The sequence below is a fragment of the Anopheles merus genome, unplaced genomic scaffold (assembly GCF_017562075.2).
Source record: "Anopheles merus strain MAF unplaced genomic scaffold, AmerM5.1 LNR4000708, whole genome shotgun sequence".
Classification (NCBI taxonomy): domain Eukaryota; kingdom Metazoa; phylum Arthropoda; class Insecta; order Diptera; family Culicidae; genus Anopheles; species Anopheles merus.
In genome coordinates this window covers 8,024-33,158 of record NW_024428288.1, presented here as the reverse complement: position 1 = coordinate 33,158, position 25,135 = coordinate 8,024, and the positions used below count along the sequence as shown (strand labels likewise).

Sequence of the window (25,135 nt, the reverse complement as noted above, 5' to 3'; positions counted from 1 at the left end):
ACTATTTTCGGACATTTTTCCAGTAATAAACCCCGACTCTCAGGCCTCGCTGGCCTAGCTCGCTGTCGAACGCACGCAGAGGGCGTAAAACTCTTTTCAACCCCGCACAGTAAAGCGAGCGAGTGTAAAAACATACGTACGAAAACTGCACCACCACACGGTTTTGACGGCATGTCAGTTTGTTGGTTTTGCGTTTTATGCCGCTCGCTTTGGAGCGCGTGAACTTCCTCACTCAACCTCTGCCTAAACGTCAGAACGTATTTATGTCCGCCTCCGTATGTCCACCATGTCCGCCCTGTTCTTTGTCGGTGTACAATTTTCCTTTCGCACACTTTTGCGCCTCCATTTTGGGGCGGCATGCAGCTTCGCGCCTTCTCCTGAGACGGCCTTCTCGGTCACTCGGTGCATTTATCAGTCATGTGTCAGTGGTGAATGGCGACGATTCAAAGTGGTAGCGGCACTGCTTATCTCTCTCTCTCTCTCTCTCTCTCTCTCTCTCTCTCTCTCCCTTCCGTCACAAAGACCACCATTTACACCCATGGTACATCCATCGCAAAGCGGGCCTATACTAACCTACAACGGACGGCTTGATTGGCAAGCTGAGTGCAACTGGGGCAGCGTGTACTTCAGCTTCGCCAACCGGTTTGGCGTGAAGTTGACAAGGCATGTATTTAATTTATCTCTGCCAAGCGGTGTTCGGAGTTTGATACTTTCAACTATAACCACCGAAGCGGTGTAACGCTTATGTCAGAGGCTCGCATGCTCGTTTGTGGTTTCTATGAGCAAAGTTTCGGTATTGTCTTCGGGAACAGCGTGTAGCGGAAGTGCAGAACATGCCTTCCGCATGCTCCGGCAAGGCATCACAATTGTTGCCTGCGGGGATATCGTACGCCAATAATTTACAACCCAATATGAGGGGCGAAGAAGAAGGCGGACGGTTGTTGTCCTATAATAAGACTCAAGTGACGTCAAGCAATTCAATGCAGCGATTCTGAGAAGAGAAACTACACATATCTTCGCAGTGATAAATTAGGGTCTTGTTAATGTAGCCCTGTTAATATATAAACAAGGTTTTCTATAACATACAACTGTAATATGTGTGTGGCTAGTGCATAAAAGTGCACCCGAACAAACAAAACGTTAATTAATTTACAATAATAGTATCCTATGAGTCAGCAGCCAAAATTGAAGGCTTTATAATTTGAATTCTAAGCGAGATGACCTAAACCAGTTTGTGAACATATAGAAAGTCCTATGTTGCATCAGTGCAACGAAAAAAACCCGGATCCGAATGGCCGACGACCCTGAGCGACTTGAGCTTTCAAAGGAAGCTCGTGAAATGAAGACCGAGGGACAAGTAGCTACAAAGCTGCGTTCGCTTGACCGCAGGTCGTTGCATCTGACCAAACAGTGAAATAGTACCTGAGAAACGTGAACAAACATATCAGTAAGCAGAAAACGAGTCCATTGGCTTCGCAGCGGCAAGCAATAGCACCAAAACTCATTGTGATCTTACTTGGATCGCCGTAAATCTCGTATAGCTCGTCATTATAGCGGTTCCTCCATTGTCCTTCCACACATACGGGGTCAAGTATCCTTCTGAGCATCTTCCTGTCGAACGCGGCTAAGAGGGTTTCGTCAGATTTGGACAATGTCCATGTCTCAGAGGCGTAGGTGAATACCGGTACTCTATAGGTACTGTATGGTCCCAGCTTCGTCCGTCGCGACAGGTTCTTTGAGGTGAACTGATTTTTCAGGCTGTAGAATGACCGGTTGGCAGTCAGCATACTAGCGCGCAACTTTACTTCCATGCTATTGTCGATGCTGACCTTTGACCCCAGGTGCATTCTGGGACGACATCAAAAGTGCGTTCACCTATCTGTACGTCACTTCTACGTAGGTTCTAATTATTTTTGCATTGTGGTCATTTCAGGCTAATTTCTCTGAGATTTTTATGTGACACCCTAGTCAGCGAACCAGTTTAACATGTTAGAACCAGTCCAACATGAGGCAAAAGCTCTACTCCAACAATTTTGTCGCAAAACCTGAGAAGCATTAATAAAATTTAAAAATAAAGCTTAAGACATCCCTACACGCATGTCTTCGTCCACCATGGCACAAATTCCGGATAACTTCCGGAGGCAGCTCGCAAGGTCGTAGCTGAAATAATAATCTTTGAATCAAAATGAAATATTCAACCTTACTACCGAAGGGTAAGGTAAGATAATGTGAAACCCCTTATAACTACTGTAAACAAACTCTTTGTAGCTTATATTTCAGTATTATACACTGAATTTATCTGCAAAACTAATTATTGAAGCTGATACACGCTCTTACACAGACTATAAAGAGTATGCCAACATCCCAGGACAAATCATGTAACCCTGCACAATACGCAGACTCTATCAAAACTGTTCAGATGACTCACAATGGCTCGCTGGTCAAAGTGTAGAGCTTGTGGGAAAAATGAAATATTCACATTCGCCAAATGTTCGACCAGCTTGCAAAGCTCCTTCCCACACAAAACACACAACCACATATACGCGAAACATTCAAGAGCATACGTTAAGAAACTAAACAGCAGCTACTCCCTCTGCAATCTGCAGCTCCCACGCGCTACCACCCAAAGAATGCCATAAACACTATCCCTTATGTGTAATAAATAATCTTCACTTACCTCCATGCAGAAACGTGAACATGTTAACAATGAGCAAAGCTGGTAAAACCATACGCAACGCGTTCCGCACGTCGTAACACCGCCGCTTGCCGCCCGCCGTACGGGTGTGCTGGTGGTTTTGCTGTTCCGGTCGCAGCTGCTGCTGCTGCTGCCGACGCTGTTCGTTGTAATGTTGTTGCTTGTCAGCAATGACGCTAACGCTATTATCGCCGTGGTAGACGCTGCCGCGGCAAGTGTTGCTAGTGTGGCTACCGTCCGACGTATCGCCGCCGCGCATGCAGCGCTCACTATTGCCATCGTGGAGGGTGGTGCCGGCTGCTTCGTGCGGCCGTGCTTTTCTTCGCGTCCCACGTCGGTACGGTGTGGGCGTGCTGGCGGTACAGCCCGGTGCTGCTGCTGCTGCTGCTGCGGCCCACTGGGCTGCTGCTGGTGGTGATGGTTGCGCTCGGCCACCGGACCGGGGCTCGTTCGCGGACGACGACGACGACGACGACGAATGGAAGGCCGTGACGCTGGCGGCGCCGTTGCCGGGCGGTTCGAGAGTGCGCTGGCCGGCCGCACCGATCCACGTCCAGGGCGAGGCGAGCGACAGCAGACTGGCCAGCAGAAGGCGCACCAGCAGCAGGGGCAGCAGCTCCGTCCGCCGCAAAGCGCCGCCGGACTCGCTAGTCTTATGATTATGGTATTCGTTATCAAAATTATTACTCTTATCAAACGTACGTAGGTCTTCAGTGTTCTTTGATTGGAAGCATTCATGGTTAAATTGTTTACACTTAGTGGGTTTGCGGGCGATCGCCGCCGACCGCTTCGCTGACGCGCGGGCGCTGGTGACAGTGGAAGGGAGGGGAGCGGCGGCGGCGGTGGCAGTCCCGGGCCGGCACGGGTGAGCACGAGCGGGCTCGCGCCGGAGCGGCCGAACGGGGCCTGTGTTAACTGCGTGTCGTCGAGCAGCAGCAGCAGCAGCAGCAGCAACGTCAGTAACGCGTGCAACGGGGCCGGCTGCAGCTGCAGCGATAAAAAAGTGGCTCGAAAAAGACGGCTTCGATAGACGGGTGGCGGTGGTGGCAGCAGCAGCGGGGAAAGGCAACCGGCCTCGGGCGGCTGGCGTCGTTCTATCGCGGGCGGGCGACCGGCCGCTCCGTTTCCAGCGGTGCCGCAGCGTGGCAGGCAGGCCGCGGCGCCGCATCCGTATCCGCGTTGGCCACCATGTTCGCCGCGCCACCGGGGACCACCGGGCCAGGGCGCCGGCCCTGTGTGCGGCTGCTTTTCGTCGCTCGTTAAACTCGCCCCGGGCGATGCGGTCCAGCTTGGAGCGGCTGCGGTTGAGGGTGCTGCGGCAGCAGTGGTCGCGGTGCGCGGGCTGTGTGCTAGCGTGTTGGAACGGGCATGTCCTCTCGATGAATGATACTGCTGAGGCCATGCTGTGCCCTGGAGGGAGGTAAAAGAGGTTCACACGGTCAATGTAAATATAAAAGCGGTACGAAAAGTAGGATAGGAAATCATGGGACATTTGGGCGGCTGTGTCAGGCCAACCGGTTCAGCGTGTTTTTCTCCAACAATGGGCGTTAGCTGGTTACATAACAACGATCAAGGCGAACGCCCGAACTGCCGCCGCCGATTTTCGAACAAACAAGTCGAACAGACACAAGCACAAATCACGTGAAAACCTTTCCTCTACGCTTGCAAAAGCTCTTCGGAAGCTTTGCATCACTATGCTTTTGGGCTAAGTTCAACTGCTCGACTGCTCGAATCGTCCTTTCGACTCTTTCTCGCCACAAACCCCACACACTCGAGCACGAGCTTTTGCATTGTTATACGAAACTGTTATACAGCGCGACATCTCACTCTGCACTCATCAGCGCTCCCATCTCACAGTCTGCTAGACTCACTGTCTTTCTGTTCTCACTGCTCGTCTGTACGCTGCGAAGATAAACACTCCTAAATAAATCTCCCGCTCTTGCGATGCCTTCACACACCCATTTCCCACGCACACGAGCAAAGCTCGAGAGCATCGAGCGCTCACACCACTATGTAACAAACAAACACGCTAGGGGACCCAGCGTTCGCTCTCCCACACGCTCGCTCTCGCGCCTGCCAACGCTGCCACGCTCTCTGGCCAAGTGGTGCTATCTCTCGGTAAACCGACCGACTCGCCCAGTTGTGACAAAATAGAAGTACACTTACATAATCATAATAATGGAGTAAAGTGTGTAAACAAACTTTATGAGGGATTTTGCTTGATTTGGCTCGGACACGGGCAGACTCGGGTGGGCCCTTTCTTTTTCACGCCCAACCCATCATCATTACCGGTATTGATTGTTCTGTTCACACACACACACACACACACACAGTCGGTCCAGGTTCTGGAGAGCACCACAGGGACAAGGGGGCTAAGTGGCTGAGAGGGCGGCAGCCAGCCGGGGCCAACCATCTTCACCGAAAGGCTAAGAGCCCGTATCTTATCCTGTATCGTTTTACCTATTTCCGGTTCAGTTGAATGATGATTTGATGAGGTAAACGATGAGCGCGGTTGATCCACTCGGGAAAGGCAAACGAAGAAGAAGAAAAAGAAGAAGAAGAAGAAGACAAAAACTCGCCAATGCTCGGCAGGTCGGGACGGGATGCTCATCATCTGCCAAGCGCTTTTTGGGGGAAGGGGACAGGGGAAGGACAGTATCGGTCGTCATGGTTTTTATCGTAAACACTTACATTATCGTACCCGATATGGTCTTTGCTGAAGGGTTTTGCGCTTCGAGTGAAAGTGAGCCGCCCTTTTTGTCTGCGCGGGATGGAAGTGACACACGAGCCTACCGAATTTTGTCAAGGGTTATTCAGATCAAGAGCGAGCCCATGTCAAGGGGAGATTACGCGTAAAATCGGACCAGCGCTTCTCGCCAGCTTACCGAGCTTAGAATCGTGTAGCACGCATCTGTCAATGTGCGGACAGGCGAAGCAATTGGGACAAACAAGTAAAGGCACGAGCATAATCGTACCATCCCGTGCGTTTATCTCGCTCTGTCTGTTTGTGGAGGCTTTACATCTTACATTATTGCTCATATCACTCCATCTTTCCCCACTCCTTCCCCCCCCCCAAACAACCCGCAAACCCGTTGCACGTATGCGTATTTACTTTACGAATTGTGATTACGAAGAGCCGCCATCAGCTGCAGTATGACGTAATCAGTTACTTCCTTTCGCATTTCGGAGCTCTACCGTCTAGTCTCATTAATATTCCTTTAGGGAATTGAACACTGCTTCGCACCATAAGCCAGTGTACGGGTCCTACCGCGCTGTACACGCGCTCTCGCCAAGCTAGCATTAAAACAGGAACGATTTAGACGGCATAATTGTATTTTTTTGCTAATGACAGCAAATCATTCAACCGAACGCATCCACATCTCGCCACCAAACCGAACGCTCATGACCTAACCTCACATGATGCTCCCAACGGCAACAACAACAAAAAACGCCCATTTCCACACCCCACCCCACCACATCCTGCTAACTGACTTTTATCGCGAAAAAAAAGGGACCCCGTGTGTTTTGCCTTCCCGCTTCCCGTTGTTATCTCGATACATTAAAATGACATTAAAGGTATCGACCCTTGTGCGCCGGTTCTAATGGTTCGTGTGCTGATTTTATTTCTATTTCGAATGGCTCCTTTTTCTTCTAGCTTCCTGTCCCCTGTCCTGGCACCCTCCGCCTAACTTTGCCTAAGGGCGTCCAATGCTCGTTCGCGTTTTTGCTGAGCGTGCAAGATGCGAGCGTAAGTGAATGGAAAGCAGCCAAAGCAGAACCCAACCGGGGAAAAAAAACCATCGCATCTTGTCGCGCGTCCCCAAGACAGAGGATCCTATAAAATCCACCCATTATGATGCTGACGGCGGTCAAACCTGCGTTCACCATACATCTCATTTTCCGTTCTTCCTACCTCCCCAGCAAGCACATCTCATTTCTATTATCAGTAACAGCGGTCACGCCTATCACTACTCTATTCCCTTGCCCCCAATTATTCCCATTAGCCGCTAAACACTCACCATATCGTCCGTTTCAAATCGTTGATACAGCAACGCCTAGAAAATGTTCGTGTCTATAAACCTGCAACAGGAGAGAGAAAGAAAGATAGAGAAAGAGAGAGAAAGAGAGAGAATGGTACTATTATTATCAAATGCATTCAATTGAAAACAGATACACACAGTGACAGTATTAGCGATGGATGAGAGTATAATCACTTTTAATCATCAATTGTCTGTTCCAAACGCGGACAAATTTAGTACATCGAACCTGACACATCTAATCTAGTTGCAGCTCATCGGACCCATCACTATCTACCGTGCATCGACTGCTGTGCTGTGATAGTGGAGAGCAATTATTGTACACAGCATGCTGTGTTTGCGTACAAACTTCTGACGCTCATCTGTCAATCATTGTCCTCGCGCGCGTGACATTGTTTATTGGTAATTTAATTTGTGTTTGTTTACAAAATAAATTACCCACTCACCGGTATCGCTATCGCAGCGCCATCGTTTATTAGTTCGAATGGAAAAAGCTCTATGGAGACGCCTGGTCGTTTTTGGCAGTACATTTTTGTACTAATGGAGACGCCTAGTGCTTCACACCAAAAAAGCCCAACATGTTTAATGAAATACATATCAAAAGGCAAATTATGCATAATTAGAACCATGATAGAACAGTTTCATTTTTCCTTACTGCGCATAGGGTAGGGACTTTTCCACCCTCTACTAAAAATCGATTCCAATGTGTGCGCAATGATGGAGTATATTGCTATAATAAAGTTTCCAAAATTCCATACATAATCCATCCCAGATTGAACCCCGCTAGCATCACAAATAGCATCGTCATCATCATCATCATCATCATCAGCATCACCATCAGCTTCTTCCTTTCCGATCGCTCGGATTCTTCATATTCTCCGTCGTGTTAGCCATTTCTCAACGACACCCAGCACAAAACCGTCGGGCCCCGGCAGCGCACAGAACGCGCACGAGATGACAGAGAAAATGAAATGAATTAAATAATCGACTATAATTTGCATATTTTATTCATTCCACAAACGATACCATCATCAAATCCGGACACCGAATCAAAACCATATCAAAGCCGCAGCCTTCGCTCAATATGCTATTTATCGGGTGCACTACACGGTGCGAACGGTATGAAAGAGCCAAGTGGCTCGCAAAGGGCGCGCTCGGAAGGGAAGAGAACGTTAGCAAACGTATTATTTGCTCATTTCCCAGCGATGAGTATTTTTTGCATTTTTTTTATATGAAACTCGTACCGTTTAGCGTACGTACGTACCTATAGCACAGTTGGTAGAAAATACAAACAGCAAATGAGTGGACAGTTTTTTGTCCCCTCCGCACGAACGTGACGATTAAATGCAAAGCCCTATAAATAATATCAGACCCGAACCGGTTTTCCGGTATCCCTAAATTGCACAAGTATCGGGGGGACCGGTCCATTCCAGAACGCCCGTCGCCTTCCCCTTTCCTTCCTTAATCTGCTCCTCCAGGGCGCAGCACAAACTACTTTCATTAGTAAAGCGCACAGTTCCGTACCCCCAGACGAACGGGAGGCGGGGGGGGGCTGGTTTTAATTAATTCCGAAACCGAAAAACCGATTACCGATGCGATCAATCAAGATGCTCTGCATCTAGCTCCGGGATATAATGTGTGCACCACTTGACCCAACCGTAGCTCGACCGTAGCGAAGAACCGTTGGCACTCCGCGGATCCCGACCGAGACGGTTGACGAAATGAATCCCGAATCGCCATTAAAATTCCACTCTATTACTATGGTAATTTTTCTCATTCTTTGTCGTGGCGGGCTCGTGCCTCGACCGGTACGGAAGACAGGGCAGGACAGGGCGGCAGCCGACAGGAATCATTCGGGTGGGATTTCCATCGATTTTGAGGCGCTTGATCGGCTTTGTGCTAAAACAATCGCAAACATGCTCTGATTGCTAGGATTTGGCAACGAATGGCTTTATGTTGAGTAGAGCATGTAGAATGAATCAAAGCTCACATTCCTAGGCGTACAACACGGGCGGCATTTCGACGACACATATGAAGCGTTCATTTGAAAAAAAAAATGACTCGTTCTTCGTTTCAATTCTCTCTCTCAATTCAATGCATCTGTGTCTTGTGCGCCCGATGTGGTAGCTGTAATCCATCTTGGTCGCAGCCGTGAAACGAATTGCATCTCCGTTCCGCCCAAAGCCCGCCAGCACGAAACGAGCTCTCCAGCAACGTATAATACAATCAGTGCCATTAGCACAAAAAAAAACAACCCCTGCCTGTCTTGGGCCCACGGGATAGCGTTCGCTTCTCACTCGCAAAACATGATTTAATAAACATCAAATACCGCTCACTTACATTGTGCCGGGGAGAGAGATTGGGTAGATTAGCTGAATTCTTTCCGCGCCGCTCACGCATGCCGCACCCATGCGTTCACGCGCCGTTCCACCTTCACGCCAAGCCTTGGCACTCGTACTCGGCTCAATTGAACGCTTTCAACAGACATTCGCATCAGTTGCTGCGAGAGACACACGGCCACGGCTCTTCGCACAGCTGCCCTTCTCCCACTTATGCTGTTGTTGTGTTCTGTACTGTCAAATTGCATCAAATTGCTCATCAACCGATGGATGCTGCGCGTGTGCGTGTGCGTGTTTGTGTGTATAAGTTGATCATTGAATCGCCACCCAACCGGACACTTCTCTCGGCTACACGCACACACACACACATGCTCTGCTGTATGCCACACAACCATGCCACCCAAGGTCTAGCGCGTGTGAAAGCGACCGCCTTTCGTTTGTCCTACCTTGTCCCTGGTCACACATCGTCCCAGTAACAGGAAGCTGGTATGACGTCTTTGGGATGGTTCGACCGTTTCCTTTGCTCGGTGGAAGGGTGGAGCGAACGAGTAAAACAAATCCATCAACGAAATGATGATGGACAACCGGCGGATTACTGTTATCACACTGGCACCAGCAATGGCGTGGAGCGGCACCGCAGGCACACCTTCTGTTCGAGTTTCTTGAGCTCAGCATTGAAACGCCTCATGTAAAGAGACTTTGGTTATTGAATTTGATAGAGAAACTGATTAAGAACGTACGCAATCACGCCATGCGTTTCGTGGTGTAATGCTGAAGAAGATCGTGTTTAAGGACAACGACGATCTGGGCCCTGTTTCTATATCTAAATCAAGAGCGAACGACTCAACAACACCTTACCCTTATAAAAAGAACTTAAACCACTTCGGAACATTCAGCAAATCATTGTACGAAACAATGTCACTCGTGTTGACTACTCTCCCTACCTCCAGTGCCGAAGCAAAGCATTTGTACCCAAGATTTGGAGGCTAAGTAGATCCATCATTGCATAAATTTGAGCCACAAACTTTTACCCTGCCTGTAACAGCACTATTGCTTCTGCTGCTACTGCTGAGAGGTGGAATAATTTGCCGAAAACTTTGCCCGAACGCATCCAAACAATTAGTTCTGCGCTGCCCGTTCTCGACGTCCTGCACGGTCCTTGTGCCGCAACACTCTAGATCGCTTGTACGGGTGTATGCGTGTGTGGGAAAACATATTTATTTATGACAAAAATCTGCTCGTGTTCCACTATCCAAGGATGGTCATCGCCGTACACGCGTATTAGGGGGGCCCGGTGAGCTCAAGCCAAATGTTCATAAATAATGCATACACTAGTCAGCGTGTGTTTTTTTTTTTTGTCTTCGTCGTATGAATGAGTATGTATGTGTATTTTGTGTGAGAGAAAGATTGAGCAAAGCATGCTACTTACCCCATCGCTAACGTATTAACGCTGTTAACCATCATTTCGACCAGTGCACTGGCAGATCAGTTCGATCGATCTGCTCCGGACGCTGAGCGGAAAATAACAACTAAGCGCTCTCTTCTCGGCAATCTCGGCACCGCTTTGCCCACACACACACACACAATGCAACACACAACCGCAATCTACACACACACTCTCTTAAAGCATTCGATTGCTCTTCCTTAAGATCGACCGCTCGATCAGCACGATCATTCGACCAGCAAGCCACTGTCACTCTTCCAATCTATACAACAACCTTCGCCACGTACGACAATCCCTTTTCCGTTTCAGAGTGTGAGGGGAGGGGTGGAGGGCTATGGGGGCCAATTGTCCCAGGTCCCAGGCCAAGTGGGTTCACTAACTAGCGTCACACAAACGCAATCGTCGATCGCACATTGCCCAACCACGCCACTGACCGATTACACTGACACCGCACAGACACTGTCGGCTGCTTCAGTGTCTTCGCTTCGTCACCACCTCGACGACCGCCAATCCATCGCCCAACCCCTTGGGGCCAGTTCCCGAGGGCCACAGGGATACCCAGCGATGGTGGTGCTGACCACCGCTACCGTATACAGCTAGTCCCCGGTACGAGTGGACTGCCGTCGTCAAGAGTCAAACGACGATGAGCTCGACCCGGTTGCCATCATTTCGCATCAGACGCAACACACACACACCACACCCGTTGGTGTCACGATCGTCGTCGAACGCAGCAGAAGCTTTTAATTAATCACACACACACTAACACACCCAACTAACACACGCATGCAGCAGTGGCTCGTGGGAACTTTGTAGCACTTTCACTTTTCACTCTTATCACTCGTAACGCTTCGATTCTTCCTTATCGGTTGTGATCCTTTTTAGGCTCCGTTTGCTCGCCCTGTTCGCGGGCGTTTCTCTTTCACTTTAACACTGCACTGCTGCTCGTTACTTCGGACGCAGGGGTTTCCTTGCCACTCGGGGAAACGTTTGCCGAAGTCATCAAGCGTGTGGCCGCTGGTGCCGCTATTGTTTCTGCCTCCACTTCAGTTCATTCTGCTGAAAATTAGCCAATCATTTTATACGGTTTTTCCACACATGTACGGTAAATTTAATCCCCCCCTCTCTCTCTCGCACACATTCATTCTCTCTCGCTCTCTTCTCTCTTCAAACACACGCACCGATACAGACGCAACCGTTTTGTTCAACCAAACATCAAACCACACATCACACTTACATTCTGCAATAGATTAGCCAAACCATGGCACACCCCTTACAGTTCCTATTTCTCCTTTTCTTAACCTCACTTGTATTCATCTTCACCTTTACATCCCAAACCAACCGCAATGGACTCGAAAGAAATACACTAAACAAATGTGAACAATTGCGAAAAAGAAGAAACGTGCGAAAGAACATGGCTCTCTCTCTCTCTCTCGAGTCAGTGTAGCTGGTGAACGTGAGCTTGTGTGCGGTGATAACGCATCGGGAAAAACACATCGTGTCTCTGATAACACGCACCGCACGCACACAAACACGACAGAAGATAACGTTAGACGACGGATGGAACGTTGGGGAACGAGCAGGCATTGGCCCACGAGAGCGTGAGATTAAATGTGCGCTGCATTAGCGCTTCTCTTTACCGGAGCAAATCCACCCTACTTTCGAGCAAATCTCGTCGTCCTCCTCTCAGCAGGACACTCCCGTCTCGATTGAGCGTGAACGGATGGGCAAACCAAATTATGGATTAAGTGAATTACTGTCCAGCATGTGTGTTGTGTCACAGGCAGGCTAAACAAGACACTAACCCTACTTGAGGAGATGTTGCTACTACTGCTGGACCGTGTGCTAGACCGTGTGCACCATGCTGGCTTCATCGCTAAGGATGTATTAGGGCGGTGCGCTTTGATGCTGTAAGCGAACGAACATCCCTCTGAGAGGCAGTCTGTTTGGTTGCCCTTCAAAAAATAAAACCAACTCAGCGAGCGTGTAGCGAAAGAGAGAGCACACAGAGCCGGAGAGATATTACTCTCACACCGCGCAAGGACACACCGAGTAAACACACAGTAACGCTATCATACACACACACTCACACAGCAGCAGTAGCAGCAGCAGCAGCAGCAGGACCGATACAAAACAACATCAGCGCACGCTTTGCTTCTGGCTGTAACTGTGTTAAAGCAGGGCGTCACCATGCAGACGTATGGGGTTCGGTAACGGTTTTGCCCATCGCACAGCACATTATCCTGCGGTATGCTTGCAACGTTGGGTAAGGTTCGCACATGAAAACGGGGGATTCTTCTTCTTCTTGGGGCGTTAAGACTTAAAGGCTTGTTTAGAAGACCATAACGACGATAATATCTACTACCGAAATTCATTCGAATAATATTAGTTAACAGTGACAATAACTAGATTAAACCCTCACTTTGAGCACAATATTCACACACAGTATCACACCAATCGAGCTGATCTTTGTCACCCAAACCACCACACATCCTTCAGCTGTAATATTTCAACACAAATTCAAAAACACACACTTACTTAAACGGTACCAAACCCAAACGCGGAAAGCAACGCGAGATGCGATGGCGCTCACCACCAGCGAGCAAGTGTGTACTACCACGGCGAACGTTCTATGCTACTGCCCTCCAAAGCGTTACTGCTGCTGCTGCTGCTGCTGCTCCCGGTGCTATTGTTCACGCCATCAATTGTGCTAATGGTGCTCTACTTTGGCTATTACTATTATTACTGCTACTACTGCTGCTGTCGTGCTGCTGCTGCTGCTGCTACTTCTACTACTGCCGCTAGGCACTATTGTACGAGAGCCTTTCGGGAAGAGAATGCAAACAAGCAAGAGAGAGAGTGAGAGAGAGAGAGCAAAAGTACGCTCTCTGTCCCTTTACAAACGCACACAACCCAACTGTGTATGCCTTTCTCTCACTCGTCACAACTTCTATCACACAGCATCCATCCGAAAGCATTCGTGACACATATCCACACACACACACACACTCACATGCATGCACACATTAACGCACGACTCTGTGTTCGGGGCACAACCGCACTGACAGCCGCGACAGCCTTCGTCACGCTGTACGTCGTCGCACGGGCGCACGGGGAAGCAATATGTCGCGTGCGGGTATGTCCTTCACGGGGGCCGTCAGTTCGTACCGTCCGAGCAAACCGCAGCGCGTATAGCCAAAGCACACACACACACATATTGCGTTCAAAAACGCGCTCCCATTGCCGCGTTGCCTTCGGTAGTTTGGCCGCTTTTGTAGCTCAATCACCCACTTAGCACGGTTGGGGTGCGCCACTGTCATTGTGTTTACGCTGCGTGTGACGTTTTTTCGGTAGAGTTGCTGCCCTATCCCCTTCTTGTTGTAGAGGATTTAGTGACTTTTTTTTAAAGAAAAGGCGGTGCCATCTCCTAGATACGGTTTTTTTTTTGTTACAAAGAAAGGTGATGTTTATATTGATGATGGTGCCCCTGTTGTGACATGATTAATTGGGTTTTGGTTCCGGTTTTCCACAAATACACCCCTGTGCGGGCCATGCACCCCCATTTGAAGTGGTAAAAGTAATACATCAATTCGGGTTTACCACTGGACCGACCGGTGGCAGGCTGCCGAGGAACTCTGCTTTTAAATAGGCCGAATCCACTCCATTCCAAAGCTCTTCAATTTGTCTTCAAAACAATTTATAGCAAAGTGGTGCTCCCGCTCTTGGGAGGATTTCCATGCTGAGAATCTTGACAAACAAAAAAAAACGCACCCAACCCCACCCAACCTGTCACACTATTTCTTTGGCTAATAAAAATAATAGCGACACTTATCGCATGTCCTGTACGAGCGACGAGCCATTTCCCCAACTGGCACATGAGTTCCACACTCCCACATCCGCACTGATGGAAAGGGCCGACCGGCTAAACGGAGTGGGAGGGGGGGGGGAAGCATCATTTATCAAGCTCAGCCCAGCTCCGGCTCAAAACCACACCGGTGTAGGCTCATCTGCTGGTAGCCCCCAAAATGCGCGACCATATACATCCATCAGCCCCAGTAGCCCCATAGAAAGTGTGTGTGAGAGAGAGAGAGAGAGCGACTCGGTCTCGCTTCGCACGGATTCACTTCAATCTCGTTTGACGGAATAATTAACCAAGCGCCTTTGCCACACACACACACACACAGACACACACCCATTGCCTTCGGAACTGAGCGCGGAATGGAATCTGCTTTCCTCTTGTCATCTACCGGAATGACTTATTGTCTTTCTTTGTTACACTCGATTGCCCTTGTGCCAACTACCCGTTCCGACCCGAGAAGGCGTAATGGGATGAACCGGCGACACTGGAGCGGCCCCGTGTTGGCCCTTACCTCCCCATCCCCCCCCCCACCACTTCCAAAGGGGCCACATGATAAACACATCCACCGAACCGTTGACACTAAACGATGATTCGGTACATTTTGGCTTCTTTCACAGTGTCATCTTCATGGCCCTGCTCTGTCTGCCCCTTTCCGGTTTCTTCCGTTAGGCATTCAAGACATGCTGCTGAAAAGGAGGGGGAAGGAACGAGGTAAAAGAAGAGGAAAAAATGAACATACCCCTTCGCCCCGTACACTATTTCCCACTATGGTCGCGGTGTAAGAAAACTAGCACAAGCGTTCGCGCGCGCACACACACATACACAGACACACAGAACATTCGCTTATCGCGACACCTACAGTCGCGCGAGGGTTACGCTGAAGTAAACTAAAACTGCTCCCAATCGCTGGCGCACATTACGTAACACGCACAACACGGTTCTGTCGCGGCTGGGTGTGCTGGGGTTTTTGTCGAATAAACCTAACCCATTTCGGTTTGGCCGTGTTGGTTGTGCGGAGATGATTGATCTTGGGAATTGGCACACATACATATACACAACACACACTCATGCATGCAGGCAAGATGTGTAAGGCGTGTCGGTTTCACTGGAAACGACAGCTGCTTCGAGGTCGAGGTGTGAGCTTTTTATGAGCTTCATAGATTCATTAAGCGAGCATAAGAACTTTGGCATTCGGCAAGCAAGCTCTGCGAAAGTTGTGACTTTCCAAAACCACGGTGAAAATGAATAAAAGTTTACAGTCAGAAACAGTATGATAAAGAAATAATTCATCGAGCATCAGACCCTTTTGATTGGATTTTCATACATTCCAACAGTCATCAGCTAACAAACTGAGATTTCAGCTTATCAGTGAAACAGTCAACATCATCACAGGTTGCTTCTATTTGACAATTATAATCCGCCATATTGGATTTCACCATTTGAGGTAAAACAAAAATACATTTTAATGTCGATTGTACTTTGAATAACTTTTAAAATTCGATCCAAACAATGTCTAACCTATGTTCATAAAATAGTTATGCTTCAGCAAGAAATATCAATCCAGAGCTTCATGAGCTAGCCTGATTGTGCCTGCGACGAATTGACGTTTGTTTACATATTTATCAGCCCAAAATAATTTATTCGCATAAGGTTTTTATATGGAAAGTTGAGATGATCCTACTAGTAAACCAACTAGTGTCAAACTCCATTTAAAAAAAGAGCTGACTGGAATTGTAAAATTCCCCCCAGTTACAGACTATTCACAAAAGCTCTGTACCGATGGAGACGCTTGGTGGTTCATGAAAAAAGCTCTATTTTTTGCTTAATTTCCTTAATATTATTTTTAAACTAAGAAAAATAATATTACAATAGCGAGATATAAAAACAAGTTTTCGATTGCATAAAAAAAACTTGAAAGTCAACATCATTACCTGCTATTAGCTCTCTCTCTCTCTCTCTCTCTCTCTCTCTCTCTCTCTCTCTCTCTCTCTCTCTCTCTCTCTCTCTCTCTCTCTCTCTCTCTCTCTCTCTCTCTCTCTCTCTCTCTCTCTTCTCTCTCTCTCTCTCTCTCTCTCTCCTCTCACTCTCTCTCTCTCTTCAGAGCTAAACGAGTCACAATGGGGAAGAAATATGACACAATATTCACTTTCAAACGCCAATAGAATAGAGCAGTAGCAGCAGCAGCAGCAGTTTCTGCAGCCCAGTAAGTACTGTTTGAACAAAACTGTCTTTCCTGGAGGAAAATGGGAGAGTACGGAAGGGACGAATCAAAATCAAATAAACAACCGTACGAAGCAGTAAGAGCTCATATGCGAATGCCAGGCAACAAAATTTCCCACCTTCCCCCCCCCCCCCCCCCCCCTTACACCAGCATATTCCGCGCCCTTTCCATTCCGCCCCAAAAACTGTGTGCACATCATTCTCCGGCAGCTACTTATGCTGACTGTTTGATGCTTTTGAGTGGCGTCCCCCGCCGATCCCACTCCCACCCGCACCCGCCCACCCGTAAGTTCGACACAATCATCTGGCCTGGCACCATGCGCCATACGGAATCGGTTACGCCCGGTTGGATGTGCTTCGTACCGTGCTAGCTAGCTCCAACCTACCGCAGCGCCACCGAGCGAAGCCAATGACAATTTCATCATTTTTGTTGTGCTCCTCCGTTTCACAAACAGTGTCCTTCACTCAATTGCTGCGGCCCACTTCAAGGTGTACGGCGCCCGAATGCCGACGAAGCAAGCATGGGGCAGGCCGCGACCAACCCGGAGCAGACAACGACAACGGCAGCAACAACAAAAAAAGCAGTGGATGCTTGCCTTCATCCCTTCAGGGCTCGTTTGCATCGTACAAACGGGCTCCTGGGAACTGGCTGTGTGTCGAAGTGTGTGTGCAAAGGGATACAACACTTCAACCTTACCCGCACGGGAGACTCGGAACCTTCTTATCATACCCGATCACCAGCTGCAGACGCCAAATATGAAATGGAAATAGACAGAACATTGTGCACGGTTAGAGATGGATGCTTCTCGCTCAAGCGGAGCAGAGATAGAGCGAAAAAGAGGTGATAAAACATCATTATCCTTCAACCTGAAACAAACAGACCTGATACCAGCTGCACCTTTCGCCCACTGCACTACTGCCGGACAGGCGGGATAGGTAGACGCAATGACAGCCGGCTGCTTTGTTTGTGGCTGCCTGTATCCCACCCGAGCCGTACCTTGTCCCCAGACGGCCATAAACAAACCAATACGTGCGTTAAGTAAATGAGAAAATAGAACGACGAGCGTACCGGGGAAAGGTGACCGCAGCGGTACCATAAAACCGCTTCTGATACGCTGTTTAGTGATGATTGATGGTTTGCACGGGAGGATGGAAACGACCCCAGGCTAGAGAGCAGCGGGGGAGAGAATGAATTGCGACCGGCACAGTGCTGCACGCCCAGCGTAGTTTTCTGCGGCAGTAGATTACATTAACGGCTATGGGTATCGGTAGCATCCTCCGTCGCACTCGAAAGGAGGAAGGGAAGAAGGGAAACAGAAGGGAAGACATCTATATAACAGGGGCAGAAGGGGACAACAAGAAGCACCGAATCAATGCGAACGCGAACAGTAAAAGAGATTTAAGACGGTAGACGCACTGTCTGGTGTGTTGCTGTTTGAATGTCGGGTGTTATTCCCCGCCTGTGACGCCGTGACGGTAGGACAGCTTCTCGATTATTTATTACGCTCAATCAGCGTTCCGGTTGATTGATTTTTGGACCAATATCTGGTGAGCCCGGTCAGCGCCTGGACATTGCAAACCGTTCGTCATAGTTGTGGAACGCCAAAGCGTTCCTTTTTTTTCTAACAACCGACCAGCTATTTCACAACATGTCGCTCGTTGCAGCACGCCTTAACGGGGTTTAAAAATAGAGCCACACTCCAACACACACACACACACACACAAGTAAAACAATCCCGTTACACACTACACTGCACATCCGGCAGTGTCCGTTGATCCGGGGCAATCCCGTCCCGATCAAACCGCATCATTTAAAGCACGTCCGCGCTTTCAATCGACAAGCTAAAAATAGCCCTTCGTCCACGGATCGTCCACTATCACGAGCGCACACCTTTTATCGCCTCATCCCCAGCAGCTGTTTGACGAATTGGAACAGTGGGTGTGAGTGTGTGTGTGTGTGTGTGTGTGCGATGAGAAGTCCATTCTGGCACTGGTCCAGCCCATCATCCCATGGAGCTATTACACGTCCCCGGAAGCAGTTTGTCAGTGAAGGCAGCGGGAGAGGGCGGACACCGCTTTGGGTGGACCTGTCACCGTTAAAAGGCGTCTCCAAAACGGGACTTCCGCCCGGTGAAGGGAAAAGAAAATTTCAACAAGATTGTTACCGTGTCCTTTGCCTCTTCTGCTTCCCCGGACCTGCTTGCTGGCAGCATCGAGGCGACGAACGCACCACCGCGGTGCGGTGTTCGAAATAGACCGCAAGCAAGCCGTTCCGTTCGAGCTTCATTGCTACTTCTGCACTCTTTTTTTTCGGTCGATGATTGACTCGATGCTGAAAGAAGTGGTGGCAAGTGTGGGTGGGGAGAAGGAGCAGGTTGCTTGCTGCATGTGCTCCCTGGTGTCCGGGAGACAATTTGTCACATCTGACATTTCGATTTCCTTATCATCGACGCTCGACGCCGGTGGCACACTGCGCGGAGTGGCCCTTGAACAAGGACCCTGTTGGACGTGGCTGCTTTTTTTGTTTGAACGGCCATCATCTGCCAGTCGGGAGTGGAGTGGCCTATCCCGGCAAAGGAACTTGTTGGCCGGAGGTCAGGTGAACCTTGTCAGTCCAGTGACCAGTGATGTTCGATAAATGGCTTTCGTCGTCGTTGTTGTTGTTTTTGCCCCCCCCCCCCCCCCCTCATTCTTGCTCTTCCTTTTGGATTGGATTGGCCGGAGCAACTCGTCCTGCAGCGGTTCGTCACATTCGCTCAGCAGCCAGCTAAATGTATTGTCGTTTCAGGACGCGCTTGAACGGTTTCGGCAGTAAGGGGTGAAAATGTCAATCATTACATACCCCCTCCTTCACACCAACCTCTCCGCACTCCCACAACATCGGTTGGGACAATTTCCTGCCAACTTTTGCCATCCTCCCCTCCTCCCCTTTCCAGCAAACTCCACAAAACATTCCATTGACATACTTTGTTGGAGGATTTGTTCGCTTCCGTTCGACGCACACACCGCCGCCGCCTCCATTGTGACAAGCCACACAAAAGAAACCGGAAAAGAATGGACACAGGGTGTGTCTGTGTGTGTGCCAGTGGCTCAAAATGGGTGGATAAATCCACTTTCAAACTATTTGACTCCCGACCTACCACCTCTGCCCCCCCCCCCCCCCATACCATCCATCCATCTATCGCCCATTGTGCTACGGCCACAAGGAAAAACCAACCAAAGCCGCCCCATACCTTGATTGATGGAAGTAGAGATGGCACGCTTGCTGGTGGAACTAAAACAGCTCCCCCACCTCCCGCACCAACCTGACTTGCAGCCACCGTTCGGTTCGGTGGGGGGAAAAAATAGTTTCAAAAGGTTCGGCAGGCAACTTTTTACCCCGGTAACAAAGCGAACCAAAAAAAAGGAAAGAAAAAAGCGCACACACGAGAAGGCGAGTGGAGGGAAATTTTAAAAAATTAACAAAACCAGACAATAGCAGTTCAGTTCAAGTTCCACCACCCCCCCCCCCCCTTCCCACCCCACAGTGGAGGCCACCGGGCTTACCGGGCGGCGTAATGGTGTCTTCGGGGCGGGCGGGTGCTACCTGATCCTGCGTACGGCGCCGCACGCCGCGAATGGACGGAAATTATGCAATCTTCTAACGATGTGCGAAGATTCGCTGCTGGCACTCTTTTCGGGCTCCTTTTGCTCATTTCTCCCTTTCATTCACCCACCCACCCAGCTACCTACCATCTGCCAGAACATACACGCACACACACACACGCACACACACAGACTCGACACTGTACGCGTTTTAAACGCGCTTTTGTTTCTTCCTCCCAACTTCGCCGCCACTTGCGTGTGCTCTTGTGCAGCAAAACGGTGTTTCTGCGTTCTTCTCAAGACGAAATCAAAAGTAATCCGAGCCAAAAGGGGGCGGTGGGAGGAGTGAAGTGGGAAAAGGAAGAAGCGGCCACCGTTGATCCCAACACTGTGGCCACGGTGTCGCGAACATAAACCACCGCGCCCCACAACATCAAACACACGCACACACACTGAGTGAGCTTTGCGCTGATTGCACTCATTCACTCGGGCGCTCTCTCTCTCGCGCGCGAGAGCACACACACACACACACACACACACTGCTAAGACAACTCCACCAATGCCACCATGCACGGATCTTTATCGGCAGCATCGCCGCAGCAGGCGGCCCGCACGAAATCGAGAACGTGTACATCGTCTTTTGACATATTTTCGGCACCATCATCATCAGCAGCAGCAGCTTCAGGGAGTTTGGTTTGCAGCACACAGGATCGCTTCCCCCCCCCCCCTCACATCGCTCTTTCTCTCTCACACACACGCTCTGGCAGAAGCTCTCCGCTAAGTAGGGGCGCGTACATACGAGAGATCCTTTTCTCAATGCACTGATGATAAACTGTTCTCTTCACCATGTCGCGGCACCACCACCATTATCGCATCTACTTTTACAGCACGCGCTGCTTGGGGCGGTGTGGTGTGTTGTATTTTGCTTCTTCTTTAGAGTGTCCCCTTTATCGTGCTCTCGCGCAGACGCTTGTTTGTCTCTCTCGCTCTCTCTATGCCTCTCTTCTCCGTGGGTCACATTTTGCCCAAAAGCTTGCACACAGCTTGCTATCCTTGAGCAAAAGGCGAGCGAGATAGAGCGGTTGAACAACAAAGAGAGAGAGAGAGTGTGAGGGAGAATGAAAACGAAGTGAGAGAGCGAGCGAGTGCGCGAGAGTGCGTTTGCTCTGCCTTTTGAACTTCAGACCGCTGCCGTTTGACAGTTGAAAGGGAGTTGTCAGCAGTTCGCCCGCTTGCCAATTGGGGATGTTGATTTTTTTTTCTTTTCTTCTGTGTTGCTCCCATCTTTTCTTTGCGTTTTTTTGTTGCTATAGCTGGGTGGATTTTCCCGAGAGGGGAGCTGCTGCTTTTTTTTGCCTTTCTTTTCTTTTCTTCTGGTTGCTGTTGTATCGTCACCGCTGGCAAATGGGTGCGCACTTGCAAACACACTCTCGCACACACACACACACACACAAAAACACAAGATCTGGCGGCATGGAAACACACAAAAAAAACCGTGCCCGTTCGACAATCGCTTTTCCGCCGCTACCGCTGGTGTCGAGGAAAAGTCGAGCAGCGTACCGTGCCGCGGATAAGAATGGGCGAGATGAACCGCGACATTACATAAACCTGCTGTACCGAGCGAGTTGGCGGAAGGGGGGTGTGGGCAAAAAATGGCTCCCCGTAACGTGACCTACCAGGCTGCTCCATAACGCAATCAAGCGGCAGCAAGGGGGAGATGGGAGGGGGATTGTGGGGTGGGGTTTTGTTGATACAAAAAATGTTTCAATTTCAACGCAACGAAATTGAATTAATTTGGAATTCGACTGTTCTGCTATTGATCTTCGTATGCTTCCCTGCTCTTTGGCCCGTTTTGGGCACTTTCATGCACTGTACGCTACATGGAGAATAGGAAATTAATTACAGTATGAGAACAAAGTCTCATCCTTCAAGACGTTCGATGTATTACACCCAACACCATCCAATACCAGAACGTAAAAGCTGCACCACATTGCACATACAATTGATATTGACTAAAGCTCAAAAGGAACTGCAATGCCAGGGAAAACAGAAGATAAATACTTCGTTTTGCTCCAGCAAGAATGAAAATATGTTTTACGAAAATCAACCAAATATTATCCCCCAACCAAGAGCTCAAACGATGCTCGATGGCTACACCCAGCAGCCGACGCACGCCACACTGTCGCAGTAGAGATCGCGCTGTTCCGGAACGACGACGTTCAAACCCGTTCCATTGTCCGTTATGGTGCTTTCGTTCATGGCGTGCCATGGCGTCGAGGATCTTGTGAACAGCCTCACGAACGATCGTGAACGACTAAAAGAACACGCACACACACACAAAACGTGTGATCGAGTTGGTTCGTGCACATGTGTTTGAAGGGTGCTTTGCCGAAAGGATGAACCGATGCTGCGGTTGGAAGAGTATGGGCAACGGAATCGGTAAAGAGGGGGGTGGGGATAGAAATACATCTTCGTTCTCTCTTTTTTTGCTCTACAGTCCCTCCCCCCCCCCCCCCCCCAACAACTTTCTCCCTGGCTTTTCTCAGCACGAATTTGAGAAGATCTCGCCTGCTCTTGCTTTCTCCGGGGAGAACTCTCCTTCTTTCTTTCTTTTTTTTCGTTTTGAAGCAGAAGGAGAAAGGCAGTTGCTCTTCGCTCGCTTCTCACATCGCGTGTCCGTGTGCTGCATGCATAAACGGCTTACGTACACGCCCGTTTGAAAGCATCATGCGAAACGATCTTCTTTTGGGGCGTTGGACTACCCGACTCCCATAGCGGGTCTCACGCTTTGTTTTGTGGGCAAGCTATCGTGTTTCTTTCCAATCGTTACTTCTCACAGTGTCACTGATTGTGGGTTTGGAGCAAAAAAAAAAAAAAAATGTTACACATACAGTCACAGTCACCACACACACAAGCACCAAAAAAAACGGTACGAACAGCAGCAGCAGAAGGATTTAAGCTTAGTAGCCTGCGACAATGGACCACCACCCAGTGTGAGCGAGATGGTGCGATGCATCAAAGCCGAAAAGGAGCGAGAGAGAGAGAGCGAGAAAGAGCGAGCGAATGCTGGATGTATGTGTGTCTGTGTGTGCGAGAGAGCGAAAGGGACGCCCGTACACTAATTCCTTCGCACTGGGAGTGTTGTATCCACTTGCTCCATTGACACAAAACCGTCGCCTTTTTCCGCATCATGCTGAGGAGGAGTGAAAACCCCCACACACATGGGCGTTGAACGCTTTTCTTCGGCTGGTTCTAGCGGCTGCTGCTGCTGCTGCCACTGGGCCTTGTCCACAGCCTTGCGGCCTGGAGGTGGTCAGTTAGGGGTTGATTTATTTCATGCCACAAGATTATCTCTAGCGCATTTACACACACACACACGCACACACGCACACACACATTACACAAATTTGCCCAATCCACCTGCAACTATCACGCCCGTTTCGCGAAAGCAGTCACTCGGACACACTTGCTTCTCGGTATTTCCTTTTTTTTTCCCCGAGGATTTTTGTTACAAAAAAAAGCATCCACCACAAGATATTTGCTAATCCTCAGGCCACACACACACACACATTCACATTCAGTAGAAAGAATTTGTTTGTTTTTTTTTTCTTCCTTTCTTGAGAGCCTCGCCTCGGCTGGGAGGTCCCAATTTGGCAGGCAGCAGTATTCCATTTTCTTTTTACGGGTTCTTTCATTGGCCCGACGCTCACGGTACGACGCCCCAGAGGCCCCGATACACGACCGATAGACGGCTGCGATTAGTATTTTTCACTTTTGTAATTAAGATTTATTCAACTGCTATATACCACAAAAAACCCACCACCACGGCCACTAACCGATTCAACCGAGCAGAAGAAGTCCTCACGTAGTCCTACTTGCAGCTCGACCACACTAACTCGGCACTCAGACGACTCTGGCACGGCCGTACCGTTCGCTGGTGCTCTCTTGCTGGCCATCGGGGTGTCTCCTGCTGTCCACCACACGCACACGCACACACACACACACACACCCACAGTAAAGGGATGCTGGATGGGAAAAGCGACGTTCCAGAGCACGAGAATAAGTATACGCACACACACATACTCACCCACGGTGTCCTCTCGCGTGAAATACGTTGAAAAGGGTCAGAGTGTTTTTTTTTGTTTTTGGTTTGCTTTCTCTTGTTTGTGACGCCCCGTATCGGAACACGCTGGGAGCGGCTCCTTATCACACCAACACCACCAAAACGGAGTAGCAGCAGCAACAGCAGCAGCAGCAGCAGCAACGATTTCCCCACAGCACACTTGGATTCGTTGGGTACGCGCGCATGTGCAACCTTTGGCTCATTCAGTCGCTTCCGACGGAAGATGGGAGAGTTGATGCTCTATCCCGCTTGCACCTCGCTGGAACATTGCCCAGCTACGTGGTTGCTTCTCTCACTCTCCCATTCGTCCGATGCCGAAGCACGTTGTCGATTCTTTGTCACACCCTGTAAGTGACGATTTGTCCGTGCAGGGCTAAGAGAAACGCATGCAAACATTGGCATCGTGTGTGCACGGCGATACACTCCAAAGCTTGCTAGTTTGTGTCAGTCAGTGTACTAAACAACACACTCACACGCGTTCGTAGCTCACCGTTGTATCGCAAAAGCTCACAAAAGCTGCCTTAGTGTGGTTGGTGGAGCTAGTGGAGCTTTTAAAAGGGAAGCTTTTGCCGAATGGTGACACATTTCCATAAACCTTTCTTCTTCTAAAAAATACTACTTTTTTGCTATTAATTTACAGATGTAGAGTAGTGATGTACTCTTTGAAGCGCACCCACGACTCCGATCTGACTCCGGTAATTGTTAGTTCGAATCCAACTCCCAGAACATCCGAATTGACTAGTGAGTTTAACAGGAAGTCGGAGTCGTCCGGAGTCGTTCGGAATCGTCCAGAGTCACCCGGAGTCGTTTGGAGTCGTTGTGATCAGGTATTTCAG

At 49.4% G+C, this 25,135-nt stretch overlaps 1 protein-coding gene across 1 annotated transcript; it reads right to left on the bottom strand.

Annotated features, from left to right (window-relative positions):
* Positions 1–2,669: 2,669 nt before the first annotated feature.
* LOC121602917 lies at positions 2,670–24,105 on the bottom strand. Its single transcript, XM_041931675.1, has 4 exons — positions 24,013–24,105; positions 10,501–11,571; positions 6,715–6,775; positions 2,670–4,105 (listed from the first exon to the last, which is right to left on the bottom strand). The coding sequence occupies exon 4, from the start codon at positions 4,095–4,097 to the stop codon at positions 2,670–2,672; it is 1,428 nt and encodes a 475-aa protein (XP_041787609.1). The 5' UTR covers positions 4,098–4,105; positions 6,715–6,775; positions 10,501–11,571; positions 24,013–24,105.
* Between the last annotated feature and the right edge of the window lie 1,030 nt (positions 24,106–25,135).

Coding starts and splice junctions, on each gene's coding strand:
- LOC121602917 (XM_041931675.1), bottom strand. CDS start 4,097: ATGGCCTCAGCAGTATCATTCATCGAGAGGACATGCCCGTTCCAACAC.